Source organism: Scardinius erythrophthalmus, assembly GCF_964197995.2.
Source record: "Scardinius erythrophthalmus genome assembly, chromosome: 13".
NCBI classification, from domain to species: domain Eukaryota; kingdom Metazoa; phylum Chordata; class Actinopteri; order Cypriniformes; family Leuciscidae; genus Scardinius; species Scardinius erythrophthalmus.
The window spans coordinates 25451443-25463743 of record NC_138233.1 but is presented as its reverse complement, the minus strand read 5'-3'; the positions used below and the strand labels follow the sequence as shown (position 1 = coordinate 25463743).

Genomic DNA, 12301 nt, shown 5'->3' with positions numbered 1-12301 from the left:
TTTTCTCTCAAGCTCATTTAATGACTTGAAGTGCTACATGAATAAATACAATAAAAGCTCCTTTTTTTAGACCTCCCTGCTTATAGTCACTGTGGATCAAAGCCTTCAATGGACTGAACAGTCAGAAGGACTTGGCATGAGGATCTTTTGAGTTTCAACCAAGATTTCGGGTCAAAAGTCAGTTTTGTGCCACAGAAAGATCTGTTATCAAACTAATGTTTTAAAAACAAAGAGATGGAAATGGACTGTGAAATGACTGCTAATTGGTGTACAGTAATGGGAAACACTTTGTTGGTGCCAAACAATGCCACAGTTAAGCGAGCAAAACAAGGTGAAGCCAACCAATCATGTAATGTTTTTAAGCTCTCATACACCATTTCACACTGGTGGAGTTAAACTTGGAGGGTAAGGACAATTAATAAAGGGTCTGGTTGATGTAGAGCTCGGCATTCACAATCAGTTAAGGCTCAAAGTCAAATTACGATACAAAGCCAAGGGTATTTTTAAAAGGGTAGACCAAGCGATGAAGACCTACCAAGGGACATGCTAAGACACGGTTGGTGTCTACGGAAAATAAGCAGTTGTGTTCAATCACTCCGGCTCAGGGACTGTGACTGAAGGGGGCTATTATATCGGGCTATTTTAACTGTGTAGATACCCCACATATATGTAATTACACCAGTAGAAGATTATAGATTATTTCATGGAAAGTCAGCGATAGAACAAAGCCAATTAATCCATCATAAATTACATGCAACATTGAATTTCTTAGAAATGCATCAGGTCGACACATTCCTTGGTCGCAGCACACAGAGAGATTTACGAACTTCAATACTTGCGCGGCTAACCCAGTGTTTTAGTGCGTCATGTAATGACACCGTTTAATTAACTTTCCTGGGACCACCAGCATGAAGAGAGATCCAGAGGTCAACCAGCATTTCCACTGATTATGAGCACAGACGCTTAAAAAAAGCCTCTTTTCAGCAGCTCAATTTAAAAAGCATTAGCAATCATGCGACTTGAAGCGTGAGCTGATCTCCTAAAACAAAAAAAGGTTTAATCTTAGTAGTTTTTCCTCTAAAATTTCCAATTGGGAAATGAAAAAAATACACAGGCCTATCGGTGTAACTCTAAATCAGCTCATGTAAATCAAGTGTAAAATATGTTACATTTGCTTCTCATAAACATTTGAATTGGGATTCATTAAACAAAAATACTTTATTCTAAGGCTATGTGGTAAAATCATTTGACTTTTTCTTTAGTGTGCCTCATTATATTTTAATGCAAAACATTGGGTAAGATAACATCCTAAAACGCCCTGGCTGGAAAGTTACAAGAACGGCATTTTGACACTTTAAAATCAGAAAACTCAAACCTGCAAGTCTACGTTTCATTTGTTCTTTGTGGTTTCCAAAGTAGATTAATGTCTAAAAATGTAAAATAGAACATAAAAAGTAATCCGGTGCATTTATAAAACCTAATGGCAACCCATGTTGATGTGTCAAACATACAAATATCAGCCCAGCAGATAAACCAGAAGTGTTTCCACAAATAATATTGATGCAATAGTTTGTATAAGATCCTCTAGACTGGCTCCACAGAGTAGCCGTCTTTGGACAGAGGACACATAGTGTAACCCACCGGTGTGGAGTATATTCCTACAGGTGCGAAGGGCAGCATATGTCTGCTGAAAGGGATGGACTGTCCACACAATAGAGCTGCAGTCTGGGCTTGGGTACAGAGAGGGAACGGTAGAGTAAGGCCAGGATGCAAGATGGGTTTGCTGGTCATTTTGAGCCTCTCCAGCTCTGCCTCCTGCAGTCGCTTAGCCTTCGCTCTTCGGTTCTGGAACCAGATCTTCACCTGCGTCTCGGTCAGGCTGAGAGAGCTGGAAAATTCAGCGCGTTCTGCGATGGACAGGTATTGCTTCTGACGGAACTTCCGCTCGAGGGCCAAGAGCTGCGTAGTGGTGAAAGGGGTTCGGGGTTTACGGTTCGTCTTGTGTTTTCTGAGAGTGCATGCTGAGGGACTCGGTGGTCCTGTAAAATAAGTTCATAAATTAGCTTGTAAAAGACTTGGAAATAAACAGCTCGGGCAGATGACTAATTTGCTTTAACACAGGGCAAACTCATAAAATACATTGAGTACCAGATTAAATCGGCTGTACACAATGTCTGAATGCTTAATTTGGAAATCAGACATTTATGCTTGTAAATAGTTACTTTTTTTTTTCTTGATCATGTGACACTGTAAAATCTAATTAGTTAGAGTTACTGTAAAAAGTTATATGATCAATCAAGTTTTTGACAACACATAGCTTTAACTCATCAAAATTAGTTAAGCAATTGTCAACTGCTTTTATAAGTTATACAAGATTCAACTCGTTTTTTTAAGGCAGTTTAATGTAATTTAAGTTTAAATGACTTAAACATCCAAGTTGATTGTACTTAAAAATTTAAGGCAGCAACTAATTTTTTACAGTGCTTAAAAAAATAATGCAAACCGATTACCTTAAAAACTAAGTTAAGTGAAATAGGAATAGTATGGTGTACTGACAATGCTTAGTACAGTTTTCTGAGTAAACAAGGCATAGTAGGTGAATAGTACAGACAGCTAGATTTTTACAATTAAGTGAAGATATTAACTAAAGTTATAAACTAATTGAACAACTGTTGTATTTTACAGTGTATTGATCCATTTTAAAATGCATTCTTTTGCAGGGCACTGTATATTCCTTATGTATTTCCTGCCATATCTGTTTTTGTTGTTGTATTATTTAAATGATAAAACAAAACTATTTACAATGAAGTCATGTGGTTAATTGCTAGAATCTCTCACTAAAAATCACACACACACACACACACACACACACACACACACACACACCAGTTGATTACAGAAATGGCTCAGAAAAGTTAGTTCTGAGAAAGGATAATTACAAAATAGTTTTTTTTAACCTGATGACTTACGTGGTGATGTTGATAGTCTGGGTTTATTGATCCAGGAAGAGTCCTCTTTGACAGATTCACAACGTTTGGAGGAATATATCACAGATCGATCATCTTGATTTATTAGGCATGGCATCTGAATCAGTTCCTGTGAGGTTGATTCACTCCTTCCCTTCTTCGACATGAGGGCTTCGACGCTGAACGGGAGGCTTTGCGCGCGAACCGAACGCTCCGGTGGAGATGACCGTGAACCATGGTCATCCTCATCTTCATCGGAGGACACTTTACCTTTATAATTAGCTGAAATCATTCCGCGTAAAATAACTAGGCTATATCTATATTCCACATGAAAATTTGGGAAAGAACCATAGACCTGTAAGCTCGCTCTTCGTTGCTTAACTTTTACATGACTAACAATAACTTGACAAAAGTTACGAGACTACCCGAAGTTGGAACCAATCATCGTTCAGTCAGAGGCTGCGTCTAAACCCCAGAGAGCCGCCTACTTTAGACTTTGTGGACATCCTGGGACACAGAATGAGTGTTTTTTGTAAGGAGATGAAGCGTGATTGCCTCATCAAGAGAGAGATCCTTAGCCGTTAAATGATACTCGGATAAAGAGGTTATATTTAGACCATAATGTGGTGTTTATAGTGGGGGAATATATAAGCTAAAATTAGACTTTACGTTTTGCTTCAAATTACTCTCCCTTCAATAATTTGTAGGATAAATCAAGCTTGTCACAGATGAAGTCAGCATAAATTGGACACTTTTTTTGGTAAAATGTGTAAATCTACAATACACTGTAAATGTTTTAACAAATGATCAATGTCTCTTGAATCTCCAACTAAGGTTTTTGAAGGAATATGGGTGAAGATACAGAGATTACATTTTTTTTAATCTACAGCTGTATTCAGGTAAATTGTGACAAATAGTTTGCAAGAACTGTTTTAAAACAATATATCTTTCAAGAATTAGGACTGACTCAAGTTTTAATGGTTTTAATATTTAAAAACAACAATTTATTAAAACCTAAATACAGCAACAGCAAAACCTGATAACTTATAACATTTGTGACACACGTTGGAGGGGACCAACTGTTTCAAGCTAGCATGTAAATTACAGTAATTATATTGTTGTTGCTATTAACACCTTGTAATTAGGCTCCTGGAATCCGGTTCTTTTTTACCAGGATTTAACCGTAATACCGGAAAATTGCTACCCTCTCAAGGTGTATGGCGCCCACTCATATAGCATGAGTCTGTCAATTTAAAGGCTATGAACTTTGCTCTGCTTTGTCAGAGTTCACAAGTCAAATGCTGTGGAATGCACTGAAAATCAAACAGAAGGAAAAATGAAGGAAAAATACGCATTTAATGCTAGGATCTTTGCACAATCTAACCTAATCAAAACAAACTTCACATGCAACTCCTTTTTTTTTCTCTCTCTCACTGCAGAAGTTGCATTGCACCGTGGTAATTATTTGATTCCTAGAGAATGCAGAAGTACAAGTCAGTCCTGTCAAAACTAACACTTAAGTGTCTCCACCAAGTCTGGGCTCCTGCACCATTATTACAGCTCTCCAGAAGAGTCATACTCTGTAATCGTGACAGGTTTAATTCTGTGGCAAAGGCCTTGGTTTATGGCTTCATTAAGCTTTATGAATCACTGTGTTTGCATCACTTGCGTTCTATACTTAAATGCTTTGGGAATCATTTTAGCATTCACCTTTACATATTCCCCTCTGTAATAGCAGTGATTAAGGTGCACTCCTGGGGTTAAAAATCAGACTAATTTGTGTTTCTTTTGTGGTGTCTTTAAAGTCACTTAGAATGTTAAACTAGAGAATTAAGTGGAAGGAAAAAAGTCTTTAGACTAGCAGGAACAGCATATTGTGCTCATTAGTGGAAAAAAAGAAAATGTCAGGAAGTTTACTCCTGCCAATACTGTCACATAATATGTAATATGTACAGGGTCAACACTGGAGGGAATTGAACAGATAATCCTTGACAAGGATTTGGCTGCTGTGGCCTGTGGCGCTGTAGACAAGGCAGATTGTTACAGCATGAGCCAAAATGACTGATTGTTACAGAATTGCTACATGGGAACGCACACCAGGTGGATTGGAACAACTGTTCAGATATTGGGTGATTATGATTTGATTATAGACCTAATTACATTTTTCTGTGAGAAAGAAAGAACACGCAGTCAAAAAGATTTGACATAAACTGGCATTGCTACATGTTGTTTTCATTTGAAAGCGATGCTCACACAATTTGGTCTTCATTACTTTTGTATATAAACATGACGTGAACCAAAGAGCAAAGCAAGACAAAACTGCAATGCCAAATAAATGTTAAACACAACACAAGTTTAAATGTGTAGCGCTGGCACTGCTCGCTTATTTACAACACGCTTTACAGTGAAATGACTTTTTTAATTGTTTGGCCCAGATTGCTTTTGAGGGTCAGTGAGCAAACGATTGTACTTCTATTTCAGTAACAAATCCATGTTAGAGAATGCACATGATGATATAATCACTTTGTCCATCAGTTTTATTGCTTGCTTTGGCTCGTAATTCAACGACTGACACTGGACACAAAGCGAACTGCATCATTTTAAGCACTACACGGTTCAGCTGGATTGAGAAAATACTGTAATTTCATACCGATTAAGGTTAAAGTAGGTATTGCTTGACGTTTTATGCAATACATACATTTTATAAATGAACACAAAATGAATCCTGTTAGTTGTACTGATCAAACCATTTAAGGATAATTTTGTACCAGACTGCTCAAATAAAATTGCTTGGGAACATTTGCGCATAACAGTTACTTGCATTTATGTAATCTCCGCAAATGACCATTTCTTTAAAAAAAAAAAGCCAAGAGTTAAAACTGCCTTATTCAATGTGAAATTATGTAAATATACAAAATTAAAGATTACAATTTGGACCTCATAACAATTTCGCTGTTCAGTGCCTTTAAACATTCATTTCTCCTCATTAAGCTACACTGAAATGTAAGCAGACCATTATGCACAATTCATGTCCCTGGAGACGGAATATTTGATGTGGCAGACGACCGCACTTTTAGGGGTGAGCTGCACTACGGGAACATTCAGTTCATAAATGCAGCACATTATCAAAGTTGACCCCATTTTTCAGAATATAGAAAAAACCACCAGATGAGGCTCTTCACAAGAATGACGTTCAGCACAATTGCACGCGTTTGATAGCTCTTTCCATTAGACCCCATACGGTGAGATATGCAGTGCCAGTCAGGAAGGAAGCCACTACACTGTGACTGAACTGATGTTAAGTGCGAGCTCACTATACCAATAGACCCATACACAGTGAGCCTAATGTTTCTGGCACAGCTGGACAGGCAGTCTGTGTCCCACTTGGCTATATCTGGATCCAGGTTCTTATTACGCCCTCATCAGTGTAAAGCGCTTGAAGGCTTCTTCCTGACACCGTTCTATTTCCTCAAGGCAATATGCAATTATACCTGTGTGCTAGAAGTTAAGATGACAAAACCATTTCTGGGGAAAGGAAGATGTGATTTTGATAATATCACCAAGAATCATTTTGGTGTGGCTTCTGAGTGTCAGATTTTGAGGAATTCGTAATAGGAAGTTTTCTCAGCTGTCTCTGCTCAACTCTGTGGTTGCTTCTACCAAGGACTTTTTTTTACAGCGTGTTTTATAATTCAAGAGGTAGAGGACATTTTAGTGCTCTCTGTCACATAGTGAATTAAAAGCCATAAAGCACTGGTTAATGAGATTAGCGACATTCAGCCATAGTCAGTTGTATATCATTCACAATCAGGAATTTGGTCATGTTGGGCTTGGCCTCACCAAAGCACAGACAAGACCACATTCCACGAACTACATGTCCCGGGTTTCTCAGTGCAATAGATTTATAGGTACACTCTGCACCAGTCAATAGTTATTGGTGGTAATAGCAGCATCTACAAAGCGCCTATGCTTTCACAATATCTCCTCCTGTGTGCCTCAAACAAAGAGCCAACTAATTTCAGCTATTCACAGGGTGACATTTCATTAATTATGGATGCTGTCGTTAAAAGGAAATAAGGATGTGCAAATGTAACCAGCAGCTTTAGGTGTGTGTGGCAGTGTAAAAGCGAGTCATTGTCTATGTGCTGCTTTGTGTGCATCCAACCACATCAAGCCCGCGCAAAGTTGAGAGCAAAGACCGAGAAGTGAAGAGATTTCATCTGTCTGCTGGAGCTCATTTATAACATAATGTGTCATTAAACACAATATATTAAATCTGAAGTGGAAAAAAAAAGAAAAGACCAAAAGATTTATGATGATGAAAATGAAAAACTGTATTGTTTTGAAGTTCAATAAGCCCTTTGAAGCTCAATTCAAAAGGAGCCTAAAGCAGGGCTGATCACAGAAGATACTAATCTGCTGCCCGAGCAAAACATTATCCACGTGATTTATTGCAAAAGTAGACGTACGTATAAACTGAATAAAACAGTTGTAACTGTCATACAGCGTTTGGAAATTGTGTACATTGATGCAGTGTGGTCCAATATCACTATCCCATCCTGTGAGAGATAATTTGTGTTTTCCCTGCTTATCCGCAGATCATTACAAAAATGACATTAAGGGAGCTCTGCTTGTGGCTAAGGACTCATAAACAGTGCTAAAGAGAAGGTGTGGCTCCACTTGCTTAGCATGTTTCAACACATGAAACTAAATGAACTTGTGGTAAAAATAATTACAGCTTAATTCAGTGTTGGAATCCATATCAAATGTTCAAGGCCCCAATGGCACGCAGCTCATTGTTCTGGGCTTTCTTTCTTAAGCCCTTGATTAGCACTTTATGGCAGTTCGATTCATATTTATTAAATTGATTGCTGATTCATCGTGAGAAATGAAATTTCAAGAACCAAACACATTGTAAAGGACATATAATCTACTGTGAAATGCATGTTTAGCTGGTTATTGTGAGAGATCTAAACATCCCTGAACTATTCCTTTTCTTTCCCGAGTTCTATAATTTATCCTAATCTACACTGTAAAAATAAAAGGTGCCTGGAGGAACCTTTTGGGGTTCTTCACTTTGCCACACCGGCGGAACCGTCTGTAGATCCTCTAGGCACCCTTTAAAAAGGGCTGGTTCTCTGAGGAACCACACAGGTTTCCTGAGGAACTCTTATATTAGGCACTGTGTGGAACCACTTTGGGTGCCTCCAGGAACCAAATTTCATTTTTTTTTTTAATATTTAATTTCATGTTGTTACTATGGTTACCTTTGACTTCTATTATAATAAACAAATTGAACCAAATACAAAATAAGAATTGTTTATTACATATTTGATATTCATTTTTATACATACACTTCCATGCACATGGGGAAAAAAGCTAACTACAGATTAATATCAATGAACACACAAAAAAATAGTATAATACATAAGCAACATGAATAATCAACCATGTATATACAATAGATAAACAAGAAAAGACATCTCAACAAAATGCATGGAAACACATATGTTCCATGAAATAAATCAATGTAAATAAAATTACATTTGAACTAATTAAAAATGTCCATCATACTTAACTTTAAAACATTTGTGTTTCAGTCCGATGGTTAGTCTGACATCACTGTTTCCAAGTCCAAAAGCTCTATCAGATGCCAAAAACAAACAACAGTGCTAATATACACTCATTGTGCTGTAACCTTTATCTCTATACTGAAATCTCTGATGGTTAGTTATTCAGCTATTTTGAATCATAAAATGTTTAAGTCTGGGATGCCGTTAGACTGGAGACTGTAATGTACACTATGGCTTTTGAAAAGCTTAAATGTGTGACTTGAATCAACAGTGTTCATAAATGGTTGTTGAGTATTCTCATGAAACAAGATAGAGGAAGTAGAAGTAGAGGCTTCGACCCGAAACAGAGTTAAGGTGCAGTAAAATGATCTGTTGTTCTGTGAATGTTCACTGGTGAATTCCAGTCATTTCACTAAGAATCCACACGATCAGCAATTTCGTTTGTGGTCAAAAATGTCACTATGGGACCAAGTTGGTGTGAGGTACTTAACGAGTTAGAAAAGTGAAAAGGTACAGCATCGTTTTCCGTTTGTTTTTCTTCTTTTCTGGTGGATGGTCCAGGCACTTCGATGATTTTCAGGTCTACAGGAGGATTTTTATTCTTGATCAAACTTGTATTTCAGCTTACTGAGATCCCTGCAAAGTACAAAATTTACTGTTAGTAATGTTATTAAAGTGATAGTTGTGAAATTTAAATAATTTCCTCAGCCTTGTGACGTTCCAAACCTGTTTGACTTTCTGTCTGTGGAACCCAAAAGCAGATCTCAGGCATAATGCAACCCCAGTCACCATTCAGTTTCACTGCATGAAACACAAGAAGAAAACAAATGTGTAAATCATTCATGAAACCATTCTTATGTACACTTGTCTAGTTCAATTCAATGCAACAATTTATGTAAAAATGGTTAAGCTCCAAAAATGTCCCAGAAAAGATCCTAAAAATAATCAATGAGTTCACAACTCATGTGTTATGGGTTGTGTTGCAAGTCTTCTGAAGCCTAATTGCTTTTTCCTTTTTTTTATTTATTTTTTTGTCGAAAAAAACTAAACTTGAAATTATAATTCAGAGTTAAAATGTCTATAGCATTTTTTGTGAATCAAACCTGTGATATTATTTTTCTGAGTAACATGAATGAGATTTGAGATCATGAGAAAAGATTTTCAGAGAGTAACTGATTAAAAAACACAAGTACACAGTCAAACAATACAATTGCACACAGAGAAAGTTCATAGTAATAAAGTACAGCATGTGGTGCAGGTAACTTACTGTAATTCAATGTTGCCACTGAAAAGTTCAGATTATTTTAGAAATGTAATGGTTGTTCTGGGGAAACAAAAGAACAAAGCTGATTATTCACAACATAATATTTATTGACCAGTAAATGGCTTTAAAATGGTATTTGAGAGAATGAGGGCACCTGTAGTAAGTAAAGTTAACGTTAGGCTAAACAAAAACAGCAAACTATAACCTGTTTTTGTTATTCATAACAAACGCCACGAATCAGAGAATTTTCTAAATTAGTTAGGCTATATCAGCAATTTGAAGACACAGTTGTACAAAATATGTTGAATTGAATGACTAAATCAATCTAAGACAATAAGTCAATCATTTCCATTTGTTCATTAGATCAACATAAGTTAGTTAGCATCGCGGCTAAAACCTTCATACCAGATACTGTGCAATAAACGAGTGGTAAACACTGTAAAAACGTAGTAATGTATAATAAATTTAGTTTATATATATGTGTGTTTAAATATATAGTGAGTAGACTCTGTATTTATATTTATTTGGCGAGTTTACAAACCTTGTAATGGAGAGCCGAATAAACGGCGGAAGCTTTGATGAGAGGAGCCGTTACTTTCCTGATGACGATCAGCTGAGCTTTGTTGCGCGCGAGCAGCGCAAGCATATCTGAAGCGACGACAGCAGAGGAATAGCAGCAGTTTCGTGACTGAATAAAACTTCTCTCCTCCTGCTTCTTCTTCTTCATATAATATTATTATTATTTAGTGTTGTTGTTTAAGGTTTAAATGACTTAATAAAATAGGCCTATACTAAATATATGTAAGCTACCCAAGTGAAAAAGACTGGTTACTGTTAAATGTATTAAAAATGCATTAAAGTATATTTGTATTGTAGGTCTACTAAAAACACACTCAAGTACATTTTTTATACATTTAATAGTACGTCTTTTTCACCTGGGTATGTATACTGAATCAAACTTAAGTAGCCTATAATAATAATAATAGGATAATAATAATAATAATAATAATAATAATAATAGAATAATAATCTAATTCAGGCCTCACTGAACCATTGGGTTCCTCCAGATGCTGGCTTTAACATAAGAGATCTTCCAGGAACCACTTAAATGTTAAAAGATCTTCCAATAACCCTTCTATCGCATTCAAGTTCCTCTATTTTCCCCCTAAGCACTTCGAGGTCTCATAGTAATGAAAAGGTGACTCCAGAACCTCTGAAGTAAATACAAAGTGCTTAAAGGATCCCATAAGTTCCAGCAAGAACCTCAAAGATTGTCAATGCTCTTCCAGTTACCCTTCTATAGGAAAAAGAGCTTTGAGGCACCAAAATTACATTTTGAAGTTCCTTGAGTATCCAACAGGATACTTGAGGCTCCTTTAGTTTTTACAGTGTACAACAAACATTTACTGTAGTTGCATTTAACCTGCATTTAATCTTCGAGATCTACCCACTGTCATTTAGCTGATGCTCAAGGAAAACACATAATCATCACAGGCGCCCAGGAGAGGGGCCTAAACTATAAGCATCATTGTCTGTAATCAAGCCTTGGGTTTATTGCCCCATTACACAGACTTGACTTGACAACATGATTAATATATCTCAATTTAAATATCTATGTTCATGTTCTCGACAATAGCTTCTCTGATGACTTCTGCCACAAACCCACAACCTGCATAAGCAAGATGTTGAGCTCTTTCTACACTGGAAATGTAATGCAATTTTATTGTGGGTTAAGCATTTACTGATGATTGGTTTCACTAAATTATAAATCTACAATAACTTTTGTTGCTGGGTTTAACCCCCAGAATCTGTAAAAAACATTATGAACGCTTTTTTTTTTTTACAAATGACTTAACATGCAATAATGCTGTCACTATAAGGCTTAACAAACATTCACAATACAGCAAGGCAAAAAAAAAGTGGGGAGTGAAACAGTGTTTTAGAGATGAACAAAGTCATTTAAGGATAATTTACAAACCAATATGTACATTACTGGCATGAATGAACACTGTGTTAACAAAAAATATAAATAAATATTAAAAAAACAACAGCTAGTAAATATAATTAAAATGCAAAGTTTGGAGGTGGGAGCCTCACTGCAGTTTATGTAGTTGCTGTTAATTTTGGAAATATCACCATCTAGTGGTCACCTGTAGGTCATACTCATTTCCTCTTCTTCAATATATTAGTTCTGATAATTTAGATTTTAAACTCTTATATATGACTTATTAGGCATATATTAGGCAACTCTTATAACTTATTAGGCAATATAACAAATAAAAGCTCATCCTACTGCCCTCTAGTCTCGCTAAAAAATGACTTTGCCATGTGAACAGCATTCTTTTCCTCTTTAAAATTCACTGCATGTGGTACCACCTGAAATAAAACCAGATGAAAATCAGCTGTAAATCATACTTGACACTCAAGAGTGTTGACATGTTCAACACATTAAAGTCTAAAAACTTTCATTTTGTATATCCAAAGGATTTTAGAAACCA

The 12301-nt window shown here is 36.4% G+C and overlaps 1 protein-coding gene and 1 long non-coding RNA gene across 2 annotated transcripts; both read right to left on the bottom strand.

The window, feature by feature from the left end:
* Positions 1 to 1201: 1201 nt before the first annotated feature.
* On the bottom strand, positions 1202 to 3354 carry msx2a (muscle segment homeobox 2a). The gene is made up of 2 exons (XM_081383277.1): positions 2970 to 3354; positions 1202 to 2039 (listed from the first exon to the last, which is right to left on the bottom strand). The coding sequence occupies exons 1-2, from the start codon at positions 3256 to 3258 to the stop codon at positions 1585 to 1587; spliced, it is 744 nt and encodes a 247-aa protein (XP_081239403.1). The 5' UTR covers positions 3259 to 3354; the 3' UTR covers positions 1202 to 1584.
* Positions 3355 to 8271: 4917 nt separating this feature from the next.
* On the bottom strand, positions 8272 to 10417 carry LOC308700770. The gene is made up of 4 exons (XR_014031349.1): positions 10345 to 10417; positions 9807 to 9863; positions 9266 to 9340; positions 8272 to 9175 (listed from the first exon to the last, which is right to left on the bottom strand). It is a non-coding gene; the product is annotated as an uncharacterized lncRNA (long non-coding RNA).
* Between the last annotated feature and the right edge of the window lie 1884 nt (positions 10418 to 12301).

Excerpts from the sequence above, each read along its gene's own strand:
- msx2a (XM_081383277.1), bottom strand. The coding sequence starts at position 3,258 with ATGATTTCAGCTAATTATAAAGGTAAAGTGTCCTCCGATGAAGATGAG. Across the intron at positions 2,040-2,969 it reads CAGACTATCAACATCACCAC|GACCACCGAGTCCCTCAGCA; the intron begins GTAAGTCATCAG and ends CTTATTTTACAG.